General features: G+C 38.7%; 1 protein-coding gene across 1 annotated transcript in view; it reads right to left on the bottom strand.

Annotated features, from left to right (window-relative positions):
• Nucleotides 1-222: 222 nt before the first annotated feature.
• Nucleotides 223-19,970, bottom strand: part of TPPP (tubulin polymerization promoting protein) — a 56,017-nt gene continuing 36,269 nt past the window's right edge. The window contains exon 3 of the mRNA XM_026842223.1: nucleotides 223-8,554. Coding sequence (XP_026698024.1) covers nucleotides 8,360-8,554 — 195 coding nt within the window. The 3' untranslated portion in view covers nucleotides 223-8,359. The remainder of the gene's footprint in view (nucleotides 8,555-19,970) is intronic.

Here is a 19,970-nt window from a genome sequence, read left to right as displayed (position 1 = left end):
CTCAAAATGTTAATAGTCAGCTTTACTGATTATTAAAACTTGGAAAATAAATGGTAAAGAAGAAATATAACCTGCTCAGAAGCAGGGAGCTAGCTGGTTGTTCAGAGTATTTTGCTGTAATTTATACATTCATTAGCAATTTGCTTAACATCTAAACTGTAAAATAACTGTTGGTAACAAAAGTTATCAGCAAATAGCATTTACTTCAAGAAATCCAGAAACTGATGTAGTAACACATTTATTGATCACTTTACCAACTAAAGATACAATTTTATACAGTCAGTCAACAGCAGTAACATACTTTATGAGAAGCTATGCTTTAAAAACGGTGTTTACAATATGGATTTCACTACAACTTTTCAAGCCAAGCTTTTACAGTGCTAATTAAACAACTGCTGTACTTTTTCCCTAAAACATCAACAATAATGTTGTAGACAAAGTAGCTTTTCCATTGTTAATGTGAGTTTAGAATTTAACAAGACAACTTTGAAAGTTTTAAAACATCCATAACATTGTCATTACTTTAACATTCACACTGATAAAGTGATACATTTAATACTTTCTAGCATTAATAAACAGTGTAAAAATATATTGCATATATATATATATATAAATTTGTTTCCTTTTCCTGAAAAAACCTAGTACAAACTAGTAGTATATGATCCCCCCTTCAAGTTTCTTTTACTTATTTTAAAGATTGAATAGTAGTAGTTTTAAATTAACAGAAACAAAGATATGGAAATAGAGAATCACTGTTGTGCTCCCCCATAACCTCTTGTCATTGTTACTAAGCATATTAACCCCTTGGTAATGGTGGTTCTGTTTTTGCTAACACCAGTTAGAATTTTGGCACTGACTGCAGTGGGGATAAGATTTTGCCCAATGTGCTTCGCACTGGATGGTGCCTGGCCCCCTTCATCAAGTGGTTAAAAATCTTTGCTTAGAATATGTTTATCTGTTATAGTTAAGATTAAGTAATGCTATGCTCAAGTTGTTCATTTGCAGTAATGAAAGAAAAGGTTCAGTGTTAAATCAGTGAGAAAAAAAGTAAACTTGTAAGGTTAAATGATCATGTAAATTTTTTACCATGTTGAAAATTTCACAGTGAACACAGTAGGCTAGTACAGCTGAATGTTAATGTTTGCAATGCCTGCAATTATAAATATTGCAGGCAATTATTAGCACACAGCAGCTTCCTGGTTTTCTGGACCAAGATGAAAGACAAATGAAAATAATAACAAGAAATAGTAAGATTCACTGAAGGTTTTTAATCATGCTGTACAGTGCTCTCCAAGGAAGACTACGTCAAGACCTATCTCCATATCACAACTATTTAATGATTAAATTTTTATTAGTGCTCTAGGTAATCAAAGACAAAACAGTTTTGCCTCTACACCTTATGATCAGGTCCTGACAGCATGCACATCCAGATTTGTGCAAATAAAGAATCAAAATATCTAAATCAAATTAGAAATGGAACAGCATGGACAGATACACAAACTATCAAAGGAATAAAGCATAATGTGGATAAATAAATGGTTCATGACTGAAGAAAACCAACCTCAAACATTCAAAAATTATACTTCTGTATAAATATATATTTCTCCTGTAATATTTAAATCTGTGAAACATAAAACCTTGCTAAGAATAAACTTCAATATACTTATCCAACATTGACCATTTCTCTGCCTTACAGAATGTAAAGACAAATTACTTTGTATTACAAGTATTATACAAAACATTTTCCCTGCTGCAACAGTTTGCCAAAGCTGATATATTTTGAACCCAGCACAAAGATAAACACAAACACGCTTTTGCTGCATCCTATAACTTTGTTTTTGTCTAGGACTTTGCCATTTCATACACTACAATGCTAACAGAAGTAGTTTGCCAACAGGATTTTATACAGGACATCAAAGTTTGTAGGTTAACTGACCTTACACAAAGCATTTGTAAAGAGCTAGTGTGTATTTAGCATGAATATTACAGACATACAGCATTTCAGTTGCATTAATATAACCCTATTTAACAGATCCCAGGCTGCATTATTTCACATTATTTAACTACTTTGTTTGAAAATAGCATTTGAGCAAATGCATACAGAAACTCATCTGATGTAAACTGGAGCTTAAAATAATTCACCATAGTGGGGATACAGATTGCCATTATTTTTTTTTATTTTGTTGATCATTCATAATATAGCTCCCAATCAAAATGTAAAAATGGATGAAGTATGAGTGTATTTCTAGGGCTACATTTATAGTTAACTTAAATGTAACTATTCACATTTGTGATCTCTTCTGAAAAATGTGCAAAGTAATAGAAATAATCAAGATAACTGAAGGGCAAATTATCACGAGCACTACCTTTAAGACCTTTACAAATGCTTACAACAAAATTTACTTTGTACAGTGCCATAAGCTTTACAGTAACTCACAAAAAGAGATGCTGTATAACTATATTTGAAAATTAATTAATTGGCTGTTTACCTCCAATGGAAAATGGTGGGTGCTTAAGTTTTTTCCAAATCAGGTTAGTCAGTTGGGCATTTCAATGTCAATTTCCAAATGTAAAGTATTAAAAAAAAAAAAAAGGAAAAAAAAAAACTGAGGGCTTTTCTTGCCACTCATGTATACATACGCCCCAAAGTAGTGCATGTGTGCATACATGTGCACACATGCATGATTACAAAAGATAATTTATTTTTTAAAAAATCATTTCAGGCTACCAGTATTGCAAATACCTGTCAAGAATACCGAGGAAATAAACTGGGTTTTTTTCCCCTTTTATTTATTATCAGGCTTGCTCTTGATGAAGACTACCTAGAGTACATGATCAATTAGTTTGAATGAAACAAGCCAATTCAAACATTTTATGAGAACAAAGTAAAGAGTTATATCTTAAAGTTGTTTTGAAATCCACCTTCTCCGTACGAAATTTTGAAGCAATATAGCCAAGGTAATATACTGAAAAACATTAAAAAAATACGAAATATATTAACAGTTATTTCTCCCTGCAAAAACGAATTACTTGGACAATTAAGACATGGAGGTTCTATCTGCAATATTCTTTAGCTTCCTAAAGCACCATTCCTAGCTGGGACATCTTTCAAAGCATTGTTTTTGAGTTTAATGAGCAAGAATGAATGCAACTAAAGGCATCTCACCAGTTTTAGGTTTCTGAAGACTTAAAAAGAACATCCCAATCCATCATTTCCAGCTTATATTAGGTAAACTAAATGGGCACTTAGGTGCACAAAATTAATAACTGAATGGCTAGATGCTATTTTATGGGCAAACACTCCAAACAAATACAGGAGGTACACATGTATCAAGTTGAGGCACTCCAGACTATGAGAACTTCACACGAGTTTGAGATCTGTCACTACGCTTCAGGTATTTCATTTTATAAAGGTTTATGCCAGACTCAAGTCCATAGGTATTGTACAACAGTTCTGTTTCCTGTTCCCACCTCAACATACCATGACTTTGTATGTACTAACTGACGATGAACAACTACGTGTATACATAGTGAGTGTCAACTTGCTTCAAAGTTGGGACAAAGGAAAATACAGGGGCCATCCAGGACATAATTTTAAATGGTCTCTTGAGAGCACTCAGAGGAAATCTTGCTTTCACCCTGACTCTCTCTTGCTTACTTCCTCACTGTGGAAAAAACTCTTCTTGTGACATGAAGTCTAAAGTTAGAATCAATAGGGTAGATGTGTAAAAACATAAAAGCCTCCTTAGATCTTTACCTTCATGATATGGAGGGAGAATGGCAGTGTCACCAACTGGCCAAGCTGAACAGCACTGGCTGCAGGACTAGAGTTTGGCCCTAGTTAGATTTAAGGTTTAGATCAACATATATATGCTTTAATTACTTAGCTGGATGCAAGGAGTATGTGTACACACACGCAAACCTGTACAAGTCCTGTGTATTACATTACTTATTACCAGCTAATAGGCAAGCTAAGAACCTAATATTCACACTACAAACAGTGTATACAAAGGTGTAGTTATTTTGGCACACACGCAAGGCTAACAGTCAGTTAAGAGGACAGGTACTAGTGCAACACATTACATTTGCTCTATCATGAAGGTAAAAGGTTTGTTTCTTGGCCAGTGCAAACAGAATTCTCATTCATGGATGACAGTCACATGCCCCCAGAATACATGCATCACTGAAAGGCACGGTTATGTTTTGAATATTATACATGCAGGCACAAAGAATTAAAATTTATAATTATGACAAGCCTTAAGGAAAAAAACTATCAATTACAACTTTAAAGTTTTGGTTTTGGAGAAAGATACACAAGGACTTTCTCTACAGATGATTACAGATGGCTGGGAAACCTATCACTTGCAAGCCAAACCCGTAACAGTCTTTGCCTTTTAGTTCTGGCTAATTCCAGTACCATAAAAAAAAAACAACGTTAATTGAGACAATAGAGGGAAAATATGTGTGACTGAAATGCTAATTCATGAACAAAGCTTTCTATAATGCTGAAAAGTTGTTAGAAGAATTTTTAATTTAGGCAAGGTCAGTAAAATACATGGAAAATATCATACTTCAATCCAAAATAACCTTTGAAGGCCAGTCTCTGTGCTGATGAAAAACACAAGTTTTGACATGTGATTAGTTTTGAAATCTCCTTTTCCCTTCTCTAAAGTGAAAAAGAGATAAGAAATATCATAGCTTTTTCTAAAAAAAGTGGATAGATCCAAATATTTGTTTACAGTTAATGGCAACTGTTCACATAGGACTGTTGAAACAATGTATGGTTTTTTAATGCCTGCTTCTCAGTGACACTACTGGGATAGGTTTGATAGCCGTAAAATACAGGACAGTAGTTTTTGTTTCTGGCATTTCCATATCGGTAAGGTTGTTGCATAACTCTTTACAAGTAACTAAAGCACATGGAGTGACTAGAGGGAAGGAGTTAAGATGCCCAAAAAAAGGAGATGCTTGTAAAACTTACTAGGTGCCCATGTCCTTACTTCAGACATGACATTTAGTTACAGTCTGGACTATGGTGCACAGGAAGAGCATATGCTCAACAACACTTCAAGGGTTGAAAAATGGGTCACTTCCTGCACCCCCTGAGCTGTCCCCTCCCCTCATCTCTGAGGTACCAGCTGTACTTGCTGTCCTGAGAGTTAAGGGAATGTACTTTGCCTCATTCCCAAGCAGGCCTGGAACTTATGGCTAACATTAAAGCTAGTATTCAGGCTTTTAATTTCCTACAGATATTAGTGGAAAAGTAAAAGCTTAAGTAGGTGGTTGAACCCCTAATTACACAGCTGCATTTGGTGCTTTTATTCATATCCTTTATCTTCCACACCAAGTGTAGTAAAAGGGGAAAATCTTTCCAAAGTACTATCTTTCCAGCCACAAATTCCCTTTGTCACTGTCATATCAGAATGATTTCTTTTCATACATCTGTTTGATTGAATTTTTAAACTATCCAACTGTAGAAACAAAGAAATAACAAAGTGTGTTCCTCAAAATAAAATACTGCTATCTAAGGCATCTTCTCAGGTCCTGATCCACAGCTTATTATGCCAGCAAAAGTATTTCAAAGAACTTTGCATTAGGTCTATACAAAGTACTTTGGTTCATGGCATGGATTTTGTACTGTACAAGTAATGTAAAGTAAACTCTGCCAGAACTCCATCTAGTTCGATCAGCCTCTTCTATGCAGAGTAGCTCAATTTTTAGTCAGTGCCAGCTTGGATCTGCCTGCATTCTCAATTCCTTTGCATACCTGGGCTCTCTCACACTATGAACTAGTACCCTAAAGCTTTCCTAATCAATCACTCTTCCTGTGCAGCAACAGTCTGGCATTACGACACTCAGTATTTGCCTACTTGAGAAAGCCCGACACTTGTGCATCTCAGGTTAAGTATCACTTGATGTGCCAGACAAGGCACCTTGCTAACAACAAACAGCCAGACCAAGTGCGCCGAAAGGGCTCTGCAGCAGACTGGACTTCATCTGGGCTTGGTCCAGATCTTTTCAGCTACCAGTGAGCTATGAGTCAAGTCTCAAAGTCAATGAGAAGAATAGGAACATTGGTTTTGCCTGTAACTTAGCTGAAGGATTTATCAAGGGTTAGAGGCTTAGTCTTTTTATTCATAACAATGAATAACCTGGAGCCTTCTTCAGGTGCACAAGCACCAGTGATGTAGAAGAAGGCTCTCTACATTTAGACAGTTCACCATGCTGGAATAATTTATCCACTGTTCCTATCACGGTATTCTATTTTCTGCCTCAGAGTTTGACAGGTCACCAGTGCAATGCAGGAGTGGATAAACATCCATTCCATGGAAATTTTTCTCCAAGAACAATAGGTAACACTTGGAAAGGTTTCACAAAGCTGGATGCTTCTCATCCTGAGCATCCTTACATACATCAAAAATCCTCCCAGGTAACCAGAGCCAACCACAGGAAAAACCATTTAAATCTTTACAAGAACATGTACTAAGTTTTGGCAAAATTCCCTCCCTCTTCAAAACAAAACCTAAAATAAATTATAAACAAACAACCCAATCTCCAAGTCCACAAGGAAGTCCTTGCCTTTGTTTGCTATTGTTGTTTTGGTTTCATGCTGATGTCTGGGCTCAAAGGGTCACTGGAGGCAAAGTTACAAGAAAGGCTACCATTCAATGTTAGAAAACCAAAACATGAACAATTTAAGGGCTGAAAAATCAGTGCTCTGTTTCCAGACATTGGTCAAATACGGACTTCTGACCTGCATGGCACACAGCAGCACACACTGCTCACTAAATTTTTTGTACTGAGCGGGATGCTGATACCTGCTGATGCAAGTTGGGGGAGAGCAATTAATTTATTAACCTTTATTCAGAGTTACACATGAAAATCAGTGCGTGAGATCTTTTCAGAAGAAAGCAAAGCAGAATTGCTAGCAGCTGGTTTTGAATACTGGAAATCTTGTCTTTCATAATTTTAGAGAAGCAGAGTAATACATTAGGGTTACTTGTTCAGCTCTTGTGGAAAATTGGACCAGCCTTTTCTCTCCTTTTTAACCAACACAAAAATCAAGTTATTTTTATTCCTGTTAACCTGTTTTGTCATTCTGGGCCCCAAGCAGGTCAGAAATAGCTGCCTGTACCTTAAGTCTGTGGAACTGGTTCTCATTCTACAGCAGTGGAAAGCCATTCCCATCAATACTATTACTCCCAAGTTAGGTAGTAAGATCAAACAGAGAATCAAATCACTTGGCTTCAAACAAATCTAACATAAAATGTAGCCCAGTTATAAAAGTACATTTTTGTGGGCAAATTGCATCTAATTACATGGATATTAACTGTAAATGCACTTATTTCAAGGCGCCATAAAATTTCCTTATATATGTTATAGTTTAAAGGGAGTATGTGCCAATGCACGTGTATAATAACATTAACTTAATAGCAATCTGATTGGCAGTGTTTAGTCATAATCACTACTTTAAAGCTTTATTAGCTTAATGTCCCTTAATTTCAAATGTGAGGCAGTGCAAACTTGAAAACAGACTGAAAAAGCTTTAATTAACTTTTTTAGTAATGTCTTGTTTCTCACCTCTCAGGTTAGTACAATAGCTCTGTCCAAATCCAGCCAGTCAGAACCATGCTACAGTACACACAGTAACAAGCACAAACTATAGACAGGAGGAAAGTAAGGGCTGGTATTTTTCACCTCTTTCTGTTGACATAATATACTTTAGAACCTATACTGTCTTAGAAATAACTTTTTTGTTTTTCAGTTTTTCATGAGTGGTGTATGACATTTACAGGCTAGCACCGTGTATATTACAACCACTTACTCCCCAATAGTATATTGTTGAATGTTTTAAAAAAAGTGCCAAATCCCATATAAGACATTTTTTAAAAGCCCCAAACTGGTAGTCAAATCAAGCTGCACAAATAATGGGATATTCTTCAGAAAGACTGCAATGAAAGACCCTTCTTTTCAAGAGGTTCTCTCTGACATCCTCAGGGCAACTGGACATTTAGGAATGTTTGAGATCTTTTGCTTGAATTGACAAAGTGTGGTATAACTGCTCTTGACTTTGTTGTGGTGGGTTGGTTTGTTTGTCTAAAGCTCAACAAAATTATGTATTTTTTGTACCAATATATTTATTTTTGCCAATATACACATGAGGAATGTAATGAAGTGGCTTTATGCTGCGAGTAGCTCAGCAGATGTTGAAATCAGTTCCAGTTCCTGAAAACAACTTCTTGACAACATAGTCTTAGCATTCACAATAACCAAAACATGTGGGATTCATCTACATCATTCTTACAAATATATTCTCTTTCCCCCTCTTTTTCTCCCTCTGTGTTGTAAACCCTCAGCCTTATTTGCTTCCTTGTACTTTATGATCATATGTGCCTGCATGCTTATATCCAGATACATATCCTGAAGCATCCACCAGATCTTCTCGGCCAGCTTTGCCTTTTCCTTTGCCACTGGGATCAAACCTCTCTTTGTGAGAACCCGTGAACTTTGATGTATCTGTAAGGCGTGATACAGTTGGAGATGAAATTGCTTTCTATTGGAAGAAAAGAAAAAACCACATCAGAAATCAATTATTCTTAATACAGATATCTGTACATGCTACTGACATTTAAATCTTTGCTAATGATGGAGACTACATAAATATCTACTCACTTCCAGCAAAAGAATATAAAAAATGTTGGTTTCTTGCCATTACATACCAGGATAGTAATCATATAGCCAAGAACAAAATAGCACAATTTATGTCAAAAACTTTTGGACAAGACTTTCAATATGAGATACTTCTGTTTATTAATCAAGTTCTAAGCATCAAAGATACGAAGAAGTCATAGGAAACAGCCCTGTTCAAAATCCATTATGTCAACATCCAAGCATAAAATCCTGGCTCCACCAATAACAGGAGAAGCACAGCAATACAGCCAGGATTCGCTGCTTCAAGAGACAAATTTATTCTAAACTAGGATTCATGAGAGAAGTAACAAAACAGAAAAATGGAAAGTTACTTTCGATGTTAGCTAATTAGCAGTCTATGAAATGGAACTAAGCAAAGACTTTCTTCTACATTGTTTCCACTGAGCCATATATCAGGCTGATTAAAAATCAAAGTTTTGCTGTCATTGAGAAAAAAAAAAATAAAAAATTACACAAACAGAAAGAAAAATATATTTCACAGAACAATATAAAAGAATGCTAACCTGTGTGCTTGGACTGGGAACAGTCTCTCTGATCCTTAAGTTTACTTTTTAAAATCAGAAAAGAAAGGACACTAAAGGAGAAGGGATACCACAAAAAATTTTTGTGTAGCACTGGAAGTCTTGGGTATCTTTCTTATGTGTGCCACTCTGTTAGTGTGCGTTTTAGAAACAAAATTGACATGGGCTTCACTGCAGTGAAGTAAATGCTCTGGTAATCTGTCTCATCAAAAACCTCATTCTCCCTCTACCCATCCTCAGCCCAAATAAATGCTTATTAATGAGACCTAACAAATGTGCTAACACACAGCTCTTCCGCGGGACGACATATGTTGAATATCTTTTAATGCTGAACATTAAGAGATCAGAGACTTAGAAAAGATGCTTCAATCTGTACCAAGAGGATGACAACACTTGAATTCAGTTAGAACGGGAATGAATGCTATAAACTGTACACCATGGAAGCCGTATGTCCCCCACACCATTTAAATAAAAGCTGTTTTGAGGGAATTTGTTCACATACATAACTACTTAATGAGAATCTCAGGTTGTATATTTCTACTTTTCTCCCTCCAAACGTACCCAGCATGTGAAATACTGCACTGTTCTGCAACATTACTTTCACATAAGGCCCTGAAGGGAAAGGTGGTGTGGAAGTGAGAGTTCTGTCACTATCTGAAAGAAAACAACCACTGCAGCATTCATTTCTCAAAACAGCATTACTGAATGAGCTTTATGGACTCTTGCCTTGCAGTCTCAGAGTACTATTTGCAGAAGCAGTTATTTTTCTATATCAAAAACCAGAAATTAAAACAATGCTTAGGAAGAAGTATTGCTTCTTAATACATACAGGTTTCTTGTCTGGTCTGCTAGCACCTTATAACCAGGATACACGTATTCACAGTAATTCAAAAAATTACACCCTGTGATCAGTAATCGTGTTAGCAGCCCAGCTAGATAAAATGAAAATGCAATAAAAATGTATAAGCTGAGACATCAAAAGGAGCAAAGTAAAAACTCCCAGCCTCGTGCCTAGCTGAGAACTTACTCTTTCTGTTCCTCGAGGTATTAGTAAATTGAACGAGTTGTACACACAGTCAAACAACAGCACCATTCTCCCTCCAAAAGAACATATTATGCTTCTTAATAAAGGCATTTTCTTAACTATTAGCACTATTATTGTGTGTTCTTAACAAACTTATGAAGAAAATGAAGATCCCATCTGTGATTCTCCCCATGTAAGCCAGCAAGGAAAAAGCTAGGGCACAACACTTGCCAATGTATCTTTCACCATCCTTAACATCAGGAGAAGCTGCTATAGAAGCTGCAGGAAAGCTTATCATATAACCAAAGGACTAAACTTTGCTCTATGTTTACTTATATAACACTATTGCTAAAAGCTACAGGAAGCTACCAGTGTTGTATTGTAAACATGGAAATACTCCAAATGCAAGACAGGGGCAATATTCAGTATAATAAACTTAACACATATTTAATTTCCTTGTATTTCATCACCACTACTTTACAGAAAATCAGTTTTCTCTAAATGTACATGTAGAGAGAAGTCTCAGAAAGTCTAGTTGACTGTCTTTTCCTTTACCAAATGAGTTCTCATGACAGACTGCTGTTCTGAGAATTTGTAATATTAAGTTTAAGCACTGTTTGGAAAAAGAACGACTACAACTTCTGCTCCTCTGTTTCAAAGCAGTGGCATGACAGTATGAAATTTGCATCAATACCCAAATTACAATAAAAATAAATAAGAATTTTGGTACAGTAACATAATTATAGCAAACATACTAAGACTTGTATGAATATGAACGTATGAAGTAGGAATATGAATGACAATATGAAAGGAAATACATACATACATATATATATATATATATATAAAACACCCAAGAAGAAATAGTAAAATGAGGATTAATGGAATGGCCTGTGTTAATAATGAGGGGCACTCTCAGGAAACTACTCCCAGGATGTCCTTCCCAGTGGTAAGCTTGAGGTATGTGTTGTTTATATCAAGACACTCTGCACTGTGGTAAGACCACAACACAGATGACTTATCAGGAAAAAAAGGTGCATCCTAACAAGACGATAGCAACAAGGTTGAGGCATGCCACATAAGCCTTTTCTTTTCCTGTTAGTCTGCTGGGGAAACAGTGACATATTGCAAAACAACATGGCAAACAGAGAATGGGCAACAGCTTGCCCTACAATTTATGGAGACTGAACGAAGGACCAGTCTGTAACAACTACTGATTCTTAAAGGTCATGAAACATTTATGCAAAAAATAGTTTGTCTTTGCCAATCATGAAGAACCCAGGAGACACAGTGATGTCTCAGTAGTGAGCATCTGTTGTCCTCTGTGTCCCACACACAGAGGGGATGAGATGTGTGTGCCAAAATGTGACCAATTTGGCACACACATCTTCATGCTTGACTGTGAGAAAGTGAGTGAATGAAATCTATCAGAAAATAGGTACATGCAAATGAGAACCACCTTATGAGAGACTTTGTAAATAAATTTTACCTTCATTTTGTATTGAGAGGGGGTTTTGGGTTTTGTTTGTTTGTTTTCCCCCACTACTTTCCCTTGATACTTTTCCATTTGGAATTTACTAGTCATCTGTCTACAGATTTCACATCCACTACTTCCTCCGAGTGTCTAATAACATTGTTATGTTCTTTGGTAAAGACCTGTGCTAGGACTAACATGAAAACATTTTTTTATAACACATACTTCATATGCTAGAGTCAAGTGTGTTCCCAGTGCAACAACAATAGAGCAAATGGTTAAAATACAGAAAAAAAACAGGTGTATGGTTTAGCACTCCTTTGACATATCTCAAAAAACAAAAAACCAAAAAAACAAACCACACATTTAGCAGACAATTTAGGACAATCATTCAGATCTTTGGCTTTCATATCTATTAATTGAAAGTTGATATGTGTTTGTGCAGGGACAAAGAAACATCAACATTCTAAGTAAAGGTAAATTAATTACAGATTAAAAAAATACAATATTTTTGTCCTGAAAAACAGTTAAACAAAACCTAAAGTCCCAGCACAATGAACATCACAACTGCAGAGCAAGAACAACAGTGATCCCATATCCTGTGTTCTTTCAGCCCAGGATGTATCAGAAGGCTTTCTGCATCCCAGGAGTCACAATATGCAAAATTAACATTACAGTACCTGCAAGGCAAGCATGTTTTCTCCAAATTGTTTCTAACTGAGTAAGAAATGCAGTCTATTCCTAAGTTGGATGTGAAGTCACTGGTGCACCCCTTCCCACATGTGACAAATGGAAATCCCTGTTGGTTACTAGCTGGCACAATTTCTATGAGATGTGAGATTCGCTTTGTTTCCAATTCAATTCAATTCAAACAATTTTAATTCCTTGTAAAATATGATCTCACTCCCTGAACTGATTCACTCATATAAAAGATCAGAGTTAATGAGATGCCACCAAAAGGCTATGCAGAACACCCCACTTCTCCTTTTATGTTTCTTATGATGAAGACGTATCTATTACAAAGAAAATATTACATCCTCTTTAAGGTCGTGTGACCATTACAGAGAAGGGCCAGGTGCAATCTAAGCATCCTTCTAAGGTGCTTCCTTTCAAAAAAGCCTTTGTAAAACAGAATACAAGGACTTCATGTCTGGTTTGGACTCCTCAACCAGAAACAGCTAGTGGTACTATATATCACTGAATCATAGAAGGGCCAGGGCTGGAAGAGATCTCTGAAGGTCATCTGCTCCAAACTCCCACCCTCTCACCTAGAGCCAGTTGCTCAGGCTCATGTCCAGATGGCTTCTGAATATCTCCAACAATGAAGACATAACCACCTCCCTGGGCAACCTGTGACAGTGCTTGGTCACCTTCATAGTGAAAAGGTGAAGGTGTTTCCAGAAAAGTGTTTCAGTTTGTGCCCACTGCCTTTTGTCCTATCACAGGGCAGTACTGAAAAGAGCCTGGCACCATCCTCTTTGCACCATCCCTTCAGGTTTTTATATACATGGATGAGATTCCCCCTTGGGCCTTCTCTTCTCTAGGCTAAACAGTCCCAGCTCTCTCAGCCTCTTTTAACAGGAGAGATGCTCCAGACCTTTAGTCATCTTCATGGCTTTTCACTGGACTCCCTCCAGTAGCTCCATATCAGTCTTCTACTGCGGAGCCTGAAATTGAACATAGCACTCCAGATGTGACCTCACCAGTGCTGAACAGAGAGGAAGGATCACCTCCCTTGGTCCGCTTGACAATACTTTGCCTAGTGCAGCCCAGGATACCATTAGCCTCCTTTACCACAACGGCACATCGATGTCTCATGTTCAACTCAGTGTCCACCAGGACCCCCAGGTCCTTTTCTGCCAAGCTGCTTTCCAGCTGGATGCCCCCCCAGAATATACTGGTGTGCAGGGTTGTTCCTTGCCAGGTGTAGGACTTTGCATTTCTCCTTGATGAACTTCCTGATGTTCCTATCAGCCCATTTCTCCAGCCTGTTGAGGTCCCTCTGGATGGTGGCATCTGGATGACCTATCGGCCACTCCTCCCAACTTTCTGTCATCAGAAAACTTGCTGAGAGTATGCTCTGCTCTGTTGTGCAGATCACTAATGAAGATGTTAAATGGGACTGGACTGAACATGCCCCCTTTGAGGTACACTGCTAGTTACTGGTCCCCAACTTGACTTTGCACTACTAATCACCACCCTCAGGGCTCGGTCATTCAGCCAGTGTTCAATCCACCTCACTGTCTGCTCATCCAGCCCCTACAGCAACAGCTTGAGAGGCTATGAAACTCTTACGGGAGACTATGTCAAAGGCCTTAATGAAGCCAAATACACACTATCCACTGCTCTTCCCTTATCCACCAGGCCAGTCACTTCATTGTAGAAGTTTATCAAGTTGGTCAAGCATGAATTTCCCTTGGTAAAGACATGGTGACTACTCCTGATGACTTTCTTGTCCTTCAAGTGCCTGGAAATGATTTCTAGGATTAGCTGTTCCACCACCTTCAGTGTCCTAAGGTGACAAGTTGTTAATAAAGCTCATATTCTATGAACTGTCTTATGTCTTATTTTTAGTGAACTGCCTTTATGCACCCAACTTGGGTTTTATCAAAATGGTGTTTCTGTTTATGAACAACAAAACCAACTACAGAGACTAAACTGGCAATTGAGCAAAGGGCAAAAACAATTGAAAGAGTAGCTGGGAGCTCATTCTTCTGTGCAACCCAGCTGTTCATTACTAATTACACGTGGGCATTGGGAGTCAAATAAAAAAAGAGCAGTGTGGGGGGAGCTGAACATCCCTCACCAGTGAGGAAAAATGTAGCAAAAAATACAGTGAACAGCAAAATGGGATGGGTGAGGAAAATGTTCACCTTAGCAAGTCAACTCTCTCCCTTCTTTTTCACAACAAATCACAGACAAATGATTCTATCTTGTCACATAGCAATTGTGTTCTGTTTACTATCTAGAGCATGTTAAATAATCTCTCTAGTTACCTTTTTCTAAAGGCAATAAATTCAAGTCAACCTCCTCCTTTCCTTTCTGTCAGCCCACAGAAGCCTCCATTTTCCTACTCTTATTTGCACATAGAGTTAACCACAAAGTCTTCATATCACAGAAGATGCACATGAATTTTTTTTTTTATTTTTTTAAAAAAACCTCTTTAAGAGAAAGGTTTACTTAGCACAACAGAATCCAATATAATCAGTGTATAAACTCCGTTTTGAACACCAAATGAATCAACCAAAGGTACTTTCCAAAAATGTCAAGACTTCTGTTCTCCAAGACTCACCATTCTTTCCTTCACACAGTTATTTCCATTAATACAAGACAGCAGCTATAATTTCACTGTCTTTGCCTCTATTGAAAGAGGAGGTCACTCAAAAAAGACCTGCTCATTCACCAACCTTGTATTTTTACTGATATTTTGCTGGACCATTGTGCTCCCTCTAATCTTAAAAAAAAAAAACTTTTTAAAATGGCTTGTCAGCTTCCAACCAAAAATGTGGCCACGTGACCTTCAAGTTCATGGAAACATCTCAGATGAGTCAGGAAAGGCATGTATGCCACCTCCTTTCAACTGAAACTCCTCTCACACCAAAACCTCGCTGAGAATATCAGAAGAGGCCACAGACTCAGGGAAATAAAAAGAAATTTTATTTAGACCAGTAGAATGGCTAATTTAAAGAGATGATTCATTTTTATTAGCAATTCTTTTTTCTTTTTCCACTTTGTCAGTGTTTACAGAGAAGTGCTGCTACGACAGTGAGGATCTTGGAGCATGTGACATACAAGGAGAAGATGACTCAAAAGAAAATAAAAACAGGGGAGGAATATCTTATTCCTGTAGTCAATAGAGGGGTTATGTTACAAATAGAGCCAGTTCAGTACATAGCAAAAAACCCCACAACCAACCAAAACCAAGAAAAATATCAAAAAAAATCCCAAGACAAAACAAAAGATAATGAACACAATTTAGAAGATGGGAAGTTCCAACTAGACACATGGGAATTCTTCACTACTGTGGCTGGTCAAGCACAGAAACAGCTTACCTAGAGAGACTGAGGAGTCTCTATCACTGGAGATACTCTAAACTTAAAAACATAAAGTAACAGACCAATTTAGGATGGAAGGAACCTTTGCATCTAAGTCCTTACCTAGTATAAAAACCAGCTCGCAAGGCTCAAATGAGGTTGCACAGAAACTTCTCAAGTCAAGTCCCAAGCACAGAGATTCCACAGCCTCTCTGGAAAACTTGTACCAATGTCTGACTAAACCCAGTGTAAAAAACAAAACAAATCCAACATCTCATCCAAATTACAAATTATCCACGTTCCAACTTCTGTCTTTCTGAAACTGCCCTCATACCAAAGATAGGAAGTGAAAGCTGTAGTCTTTTTAAAGCCTGAAGCTCTTAACAACAGTGCCACATGCCTCTCTCCGCTTATGAAAGACACCTCTGCAAACTCAGGCACATTTTACCTTCTACCTCATGATAACAGATGAAACATCACCGAGAACTGGGGATGAGCCTCTCTAACCAAGTAACAAGCAATAGGACAAGAGGGAATGGCCTCAAGTTGCACCAAGGAAGGTTTAGACTGGATATTAGGAAGCATTTCTTTACAGAAGGGGTTGTTCAGTGTTGGAATGGTCTGCCCAGGGAGGTGGTGGAGTCCCCATCCCTGGAGGGGTTTAGGAATCAGGTTGACATAGTGCCTATGGATGTGGTGTAGTTGAGAATGTAGTTAATGGTTGGACTACATGATCTTCAAGGTATTTTCCAACCTAGATGATTCTGTAATTCTGATTTTGTGAATCAGAGCAGTTAACAGAGCAAACAGACATTCCATCTCACCAGTTTTGAGAATCAGAATGTTTCAGAAATGTACTACCAATCCTTACGAAACTGAAAGGAACTACAGTAAAAAGGAAATAAGAATACAGAAATGAAGAACATGCATTCCATCAACATAACTGCAGAAGAATGTAGTAATATGCTGAAGAAAAAGACATCCACTGAAAGCCATGCTGTAGCACTGGCTTGGCCTGTTTGCAGCAGAGAATCTGCATCAGTACAGTTAAGTCAGCATGAATTTTATGGACTCAACAGGACCTCTATCTCAACTCTGTTGTCAAAGGCTTAGAATCATCGTACAAAGCCTGTGCTACAATCATGAATACAGGGTAATAGCGTAAGACTAAAGAGATTCCCCATGCTTTCAGGACTCTTCCATCCAGAACAAATTTGAGGCAAAGAAGACGACAGACAATCCAGTGCTGACAATTCAGTGTTCTTCATTTTCTGTCAGCACTCACTGCCACCCTTTTTATGAAGCACACAGTTTAAAACACCAAGCTAACACCAAGAGCATTCACCTGGCACAATGCAACAGGCTGGACAACCAGAGCAGTGCAGCACCACACAGTAGGAGCTGCACTGCTTCCATTTCTGCAGCTAGCACAGCACATGGCAAGCTCTCGCTAGCTGCGCACCCTGTGGCTTTGCACACAACGTGGCACCATTCCCAAAAAGGATCTCCAGAACCAATTACTGGAAAGTAAATGCGGCATGAAAAGCTACTGGACATCAGGAATATCACACATTCAAACCAGAATGGGTTTTACAATGAACTCCCATCACCACTGAAACAACTTGCCTGAAGGTATTTTCCATCTTACCATCACTGACAAAGATTCAGGTTTGATTCAATGCTGCTCCACAGCTTAAGCAGAAACTTACTGGCTTGATGCAAAACACTGCAGTCAGGTTTTCTGGGCGTTTCTGCCTGAATTACTAATGTCCAGATAGTACAGAAACATTCCCTTCCTGCCTTAGGTACTGTGATGGATTAACCTTGATTAGACATGAGGTGCCCACCAATCACTCCCCTACACAGCAGGACAAGGTGGGGAGAAAGTAAGGAGGAAAAAAACTTTAAAGATAAAGGCACTTTAATAAAGCAAAAGCAAAGGAAAACAAAAGATTTACTCTCTACGTCACATCAGCAGGTGATGTCCAGCCACTACTTCACAGGAAGCAGGCCTTCAGTAGGCTTAGCAGTTGCTCTGGATGGCAAATATTTTAATAGCAAAAGCCCCTTCCCCCCTCTTCTCTTAGCTTTTATTGCTGAGCCGACATCTTATGGTATGGAATATCCCTTTGGTCATCTTGGATCAGCTGTCCTGGCTATGTCCCCTCCCAAGATGTTGCCCACCCCCAGCCTGCTTGGTGAAGGGGGAATGTTAAGAGACAGCCTTGGTGCTGTGTGAGCATCGCTCAGAGGAAGCCAAAACACTGCTGGGTTAACACCTTTTGAACTACCAATACAAAGCACAGCACTATGAGGGCTGCTGTGGGGAAAATTATCTCCATCTCAGCCAGATTACACATATTGCGTTGCTCTAGCAACCAGTTGATCAAAGGAAGTACTGGAGGCAAACATTACCTAACAAAATGGCAGACTGTGAACATTACTCCCTCCTGCCCATTTGGGTTTGTTGTTGCTTTTGGTTTTTTAAACAATCATCTTTTCTCAACTGATAAATTAAATCAACAATATTAACACTCTGATGGGAGACCTGCAAAAAGTGATGCTGGTTATTCAGGATACGATGCTGCTATTCAGAGGAACCAGTAGCTCAGTAACAATACTTCTGTGTAGAAAAGCAGCAGTGCACTGGGAGGGCTTGCACTGCTGGAAGAGCTAGTGATGGGCAGTAGCTAAGGTGCTAGTATTACTCCTTATCAGAAGGGTGAACGTTTTAGCCATGGTCTTCCTGGCTACACTCTGTCAACTGTCATCATCCTTCCCCAGTTCCTCACAGAAACTGAATGGCTTTCTGCATTTGCTCCTTCAACCACGAAACTCTAGTACCTAACAGCATTTCTTCCTAAAAGAGGTTGCCATAGAGATTTGTTTATGTAATTACAATGTTCTGTGAGCCCTCAGAATCAGCACCAAAGCTGTTAGCATTCTTAGCAAGATTTTAAAGATAATTTATTTCCTGGTAACATCCAGAACCTTTGTAACAAATGAGAACCTAAAACTGACTATGAAATGCAAAAAAGGGAAAAGCTTTTCCTTTTGGGGGGATTATACCAAGACTTCACACCAAAATAATTTCTTATTTTTAATTCATGGTATATGATGCAATTTAACACATATGTATTAAAAAGACCTGCAGAAAGTCAGGAACAGAGATCAAGCTTTAAAGTGGAGTCTGGATTTCATTCCTGCTTCTGCGGTTTAGCATGCACGCAGACACACATACACACACACAAAAGAAAGGGATAAGCAAGTCCACTTCAATAAAGCCAGAAAGTAGTTAACACCATTTTAATTAATCAGGGTGATGACTTTCAGAGTGGTTTCCAGTAACACCACTTGGGTGTTTTAACGCTGCAAGTCCTAACTATATATAGCACCTAAAACTTCTCATCCAACTAGTAGACCAGAGTCATGGTATACTGTAACCAGCCCCCCACCCATCTCGGTGGCACTGCACTGGGCTTGTTCCATTGTCTCAGTCTCTTTCTTGCACAGGGAGCCCCAGACTGGGCACAGCACTCCTGATACAGTCTCACAAGCACCAAACAGAATGGCAAGATCACTTCCCCAGACCTGCTGCCTACACATTCCCTCATGCAGCTCTGGACGCCCCTACCATTCCCTGCTGCCACGACTCGCTCGCTGCAAGCATTGCTGTGGACTCACGTTCAACTGGGTGCCCACCACGACCTCCACAGCTGCTTCCTAGACTGTCAGCCCACTGTCCAGCCCATACCTCAACAATCTGGTGATGAAGCAACCAGGGCCAAGGCCTTGCCATAATCAAGGTGTATACTATATCCCTTTGCCCACAGTGCCAGTCATTTCGTCAGTGAAAGCAATGAGGTCCATCGGATTTGACTTACCCTTGGCAAATCCATGCTGGCTGCTCCAAATCACCTTCTTGTCTTTTGTGGGTTGAGGATTTGCTTCACAACCTCCACAGGGACTGAGGTTATGCTGCCTGGCCTGTACTTACCTGGATCCTCCTTCCTGTCCTTCTTGAGGACACGTGTAATGTTTGCCTTCTTCCAGTCCCTGGGAACCTCCCCCAGCTCCCACGGCTTTTGAGGATGATACAGAGCAGCTTTGCAATGACATTGCCCAGCTCCTTCAGCACCCTTGGACGCATCCTACCTGGTCCCATGGACTCGTGTATGTGTCACTGGCTCAAGTGATTCTTAACT

This window comes from Athene cunicularia (assembly GCF_003259725.1).
Source record: "Athene cunicularia isolate RWA chromosome 2 unlocalized genomic scaffold, athCun1 chr2_part1, whole genome shotgun sequence".
Classification (NCBI taxonomy): Eukaryota; Metazoa; Chordata; class Aves; order Strigiformes; family Strigidae; genus Athene; species Athene cunicularia.
The sequence above is the reverse complement of the archived record's forward strand: the minus strand, read 5'-3'. Positions and strand labels throughout refer to the sequence as shown.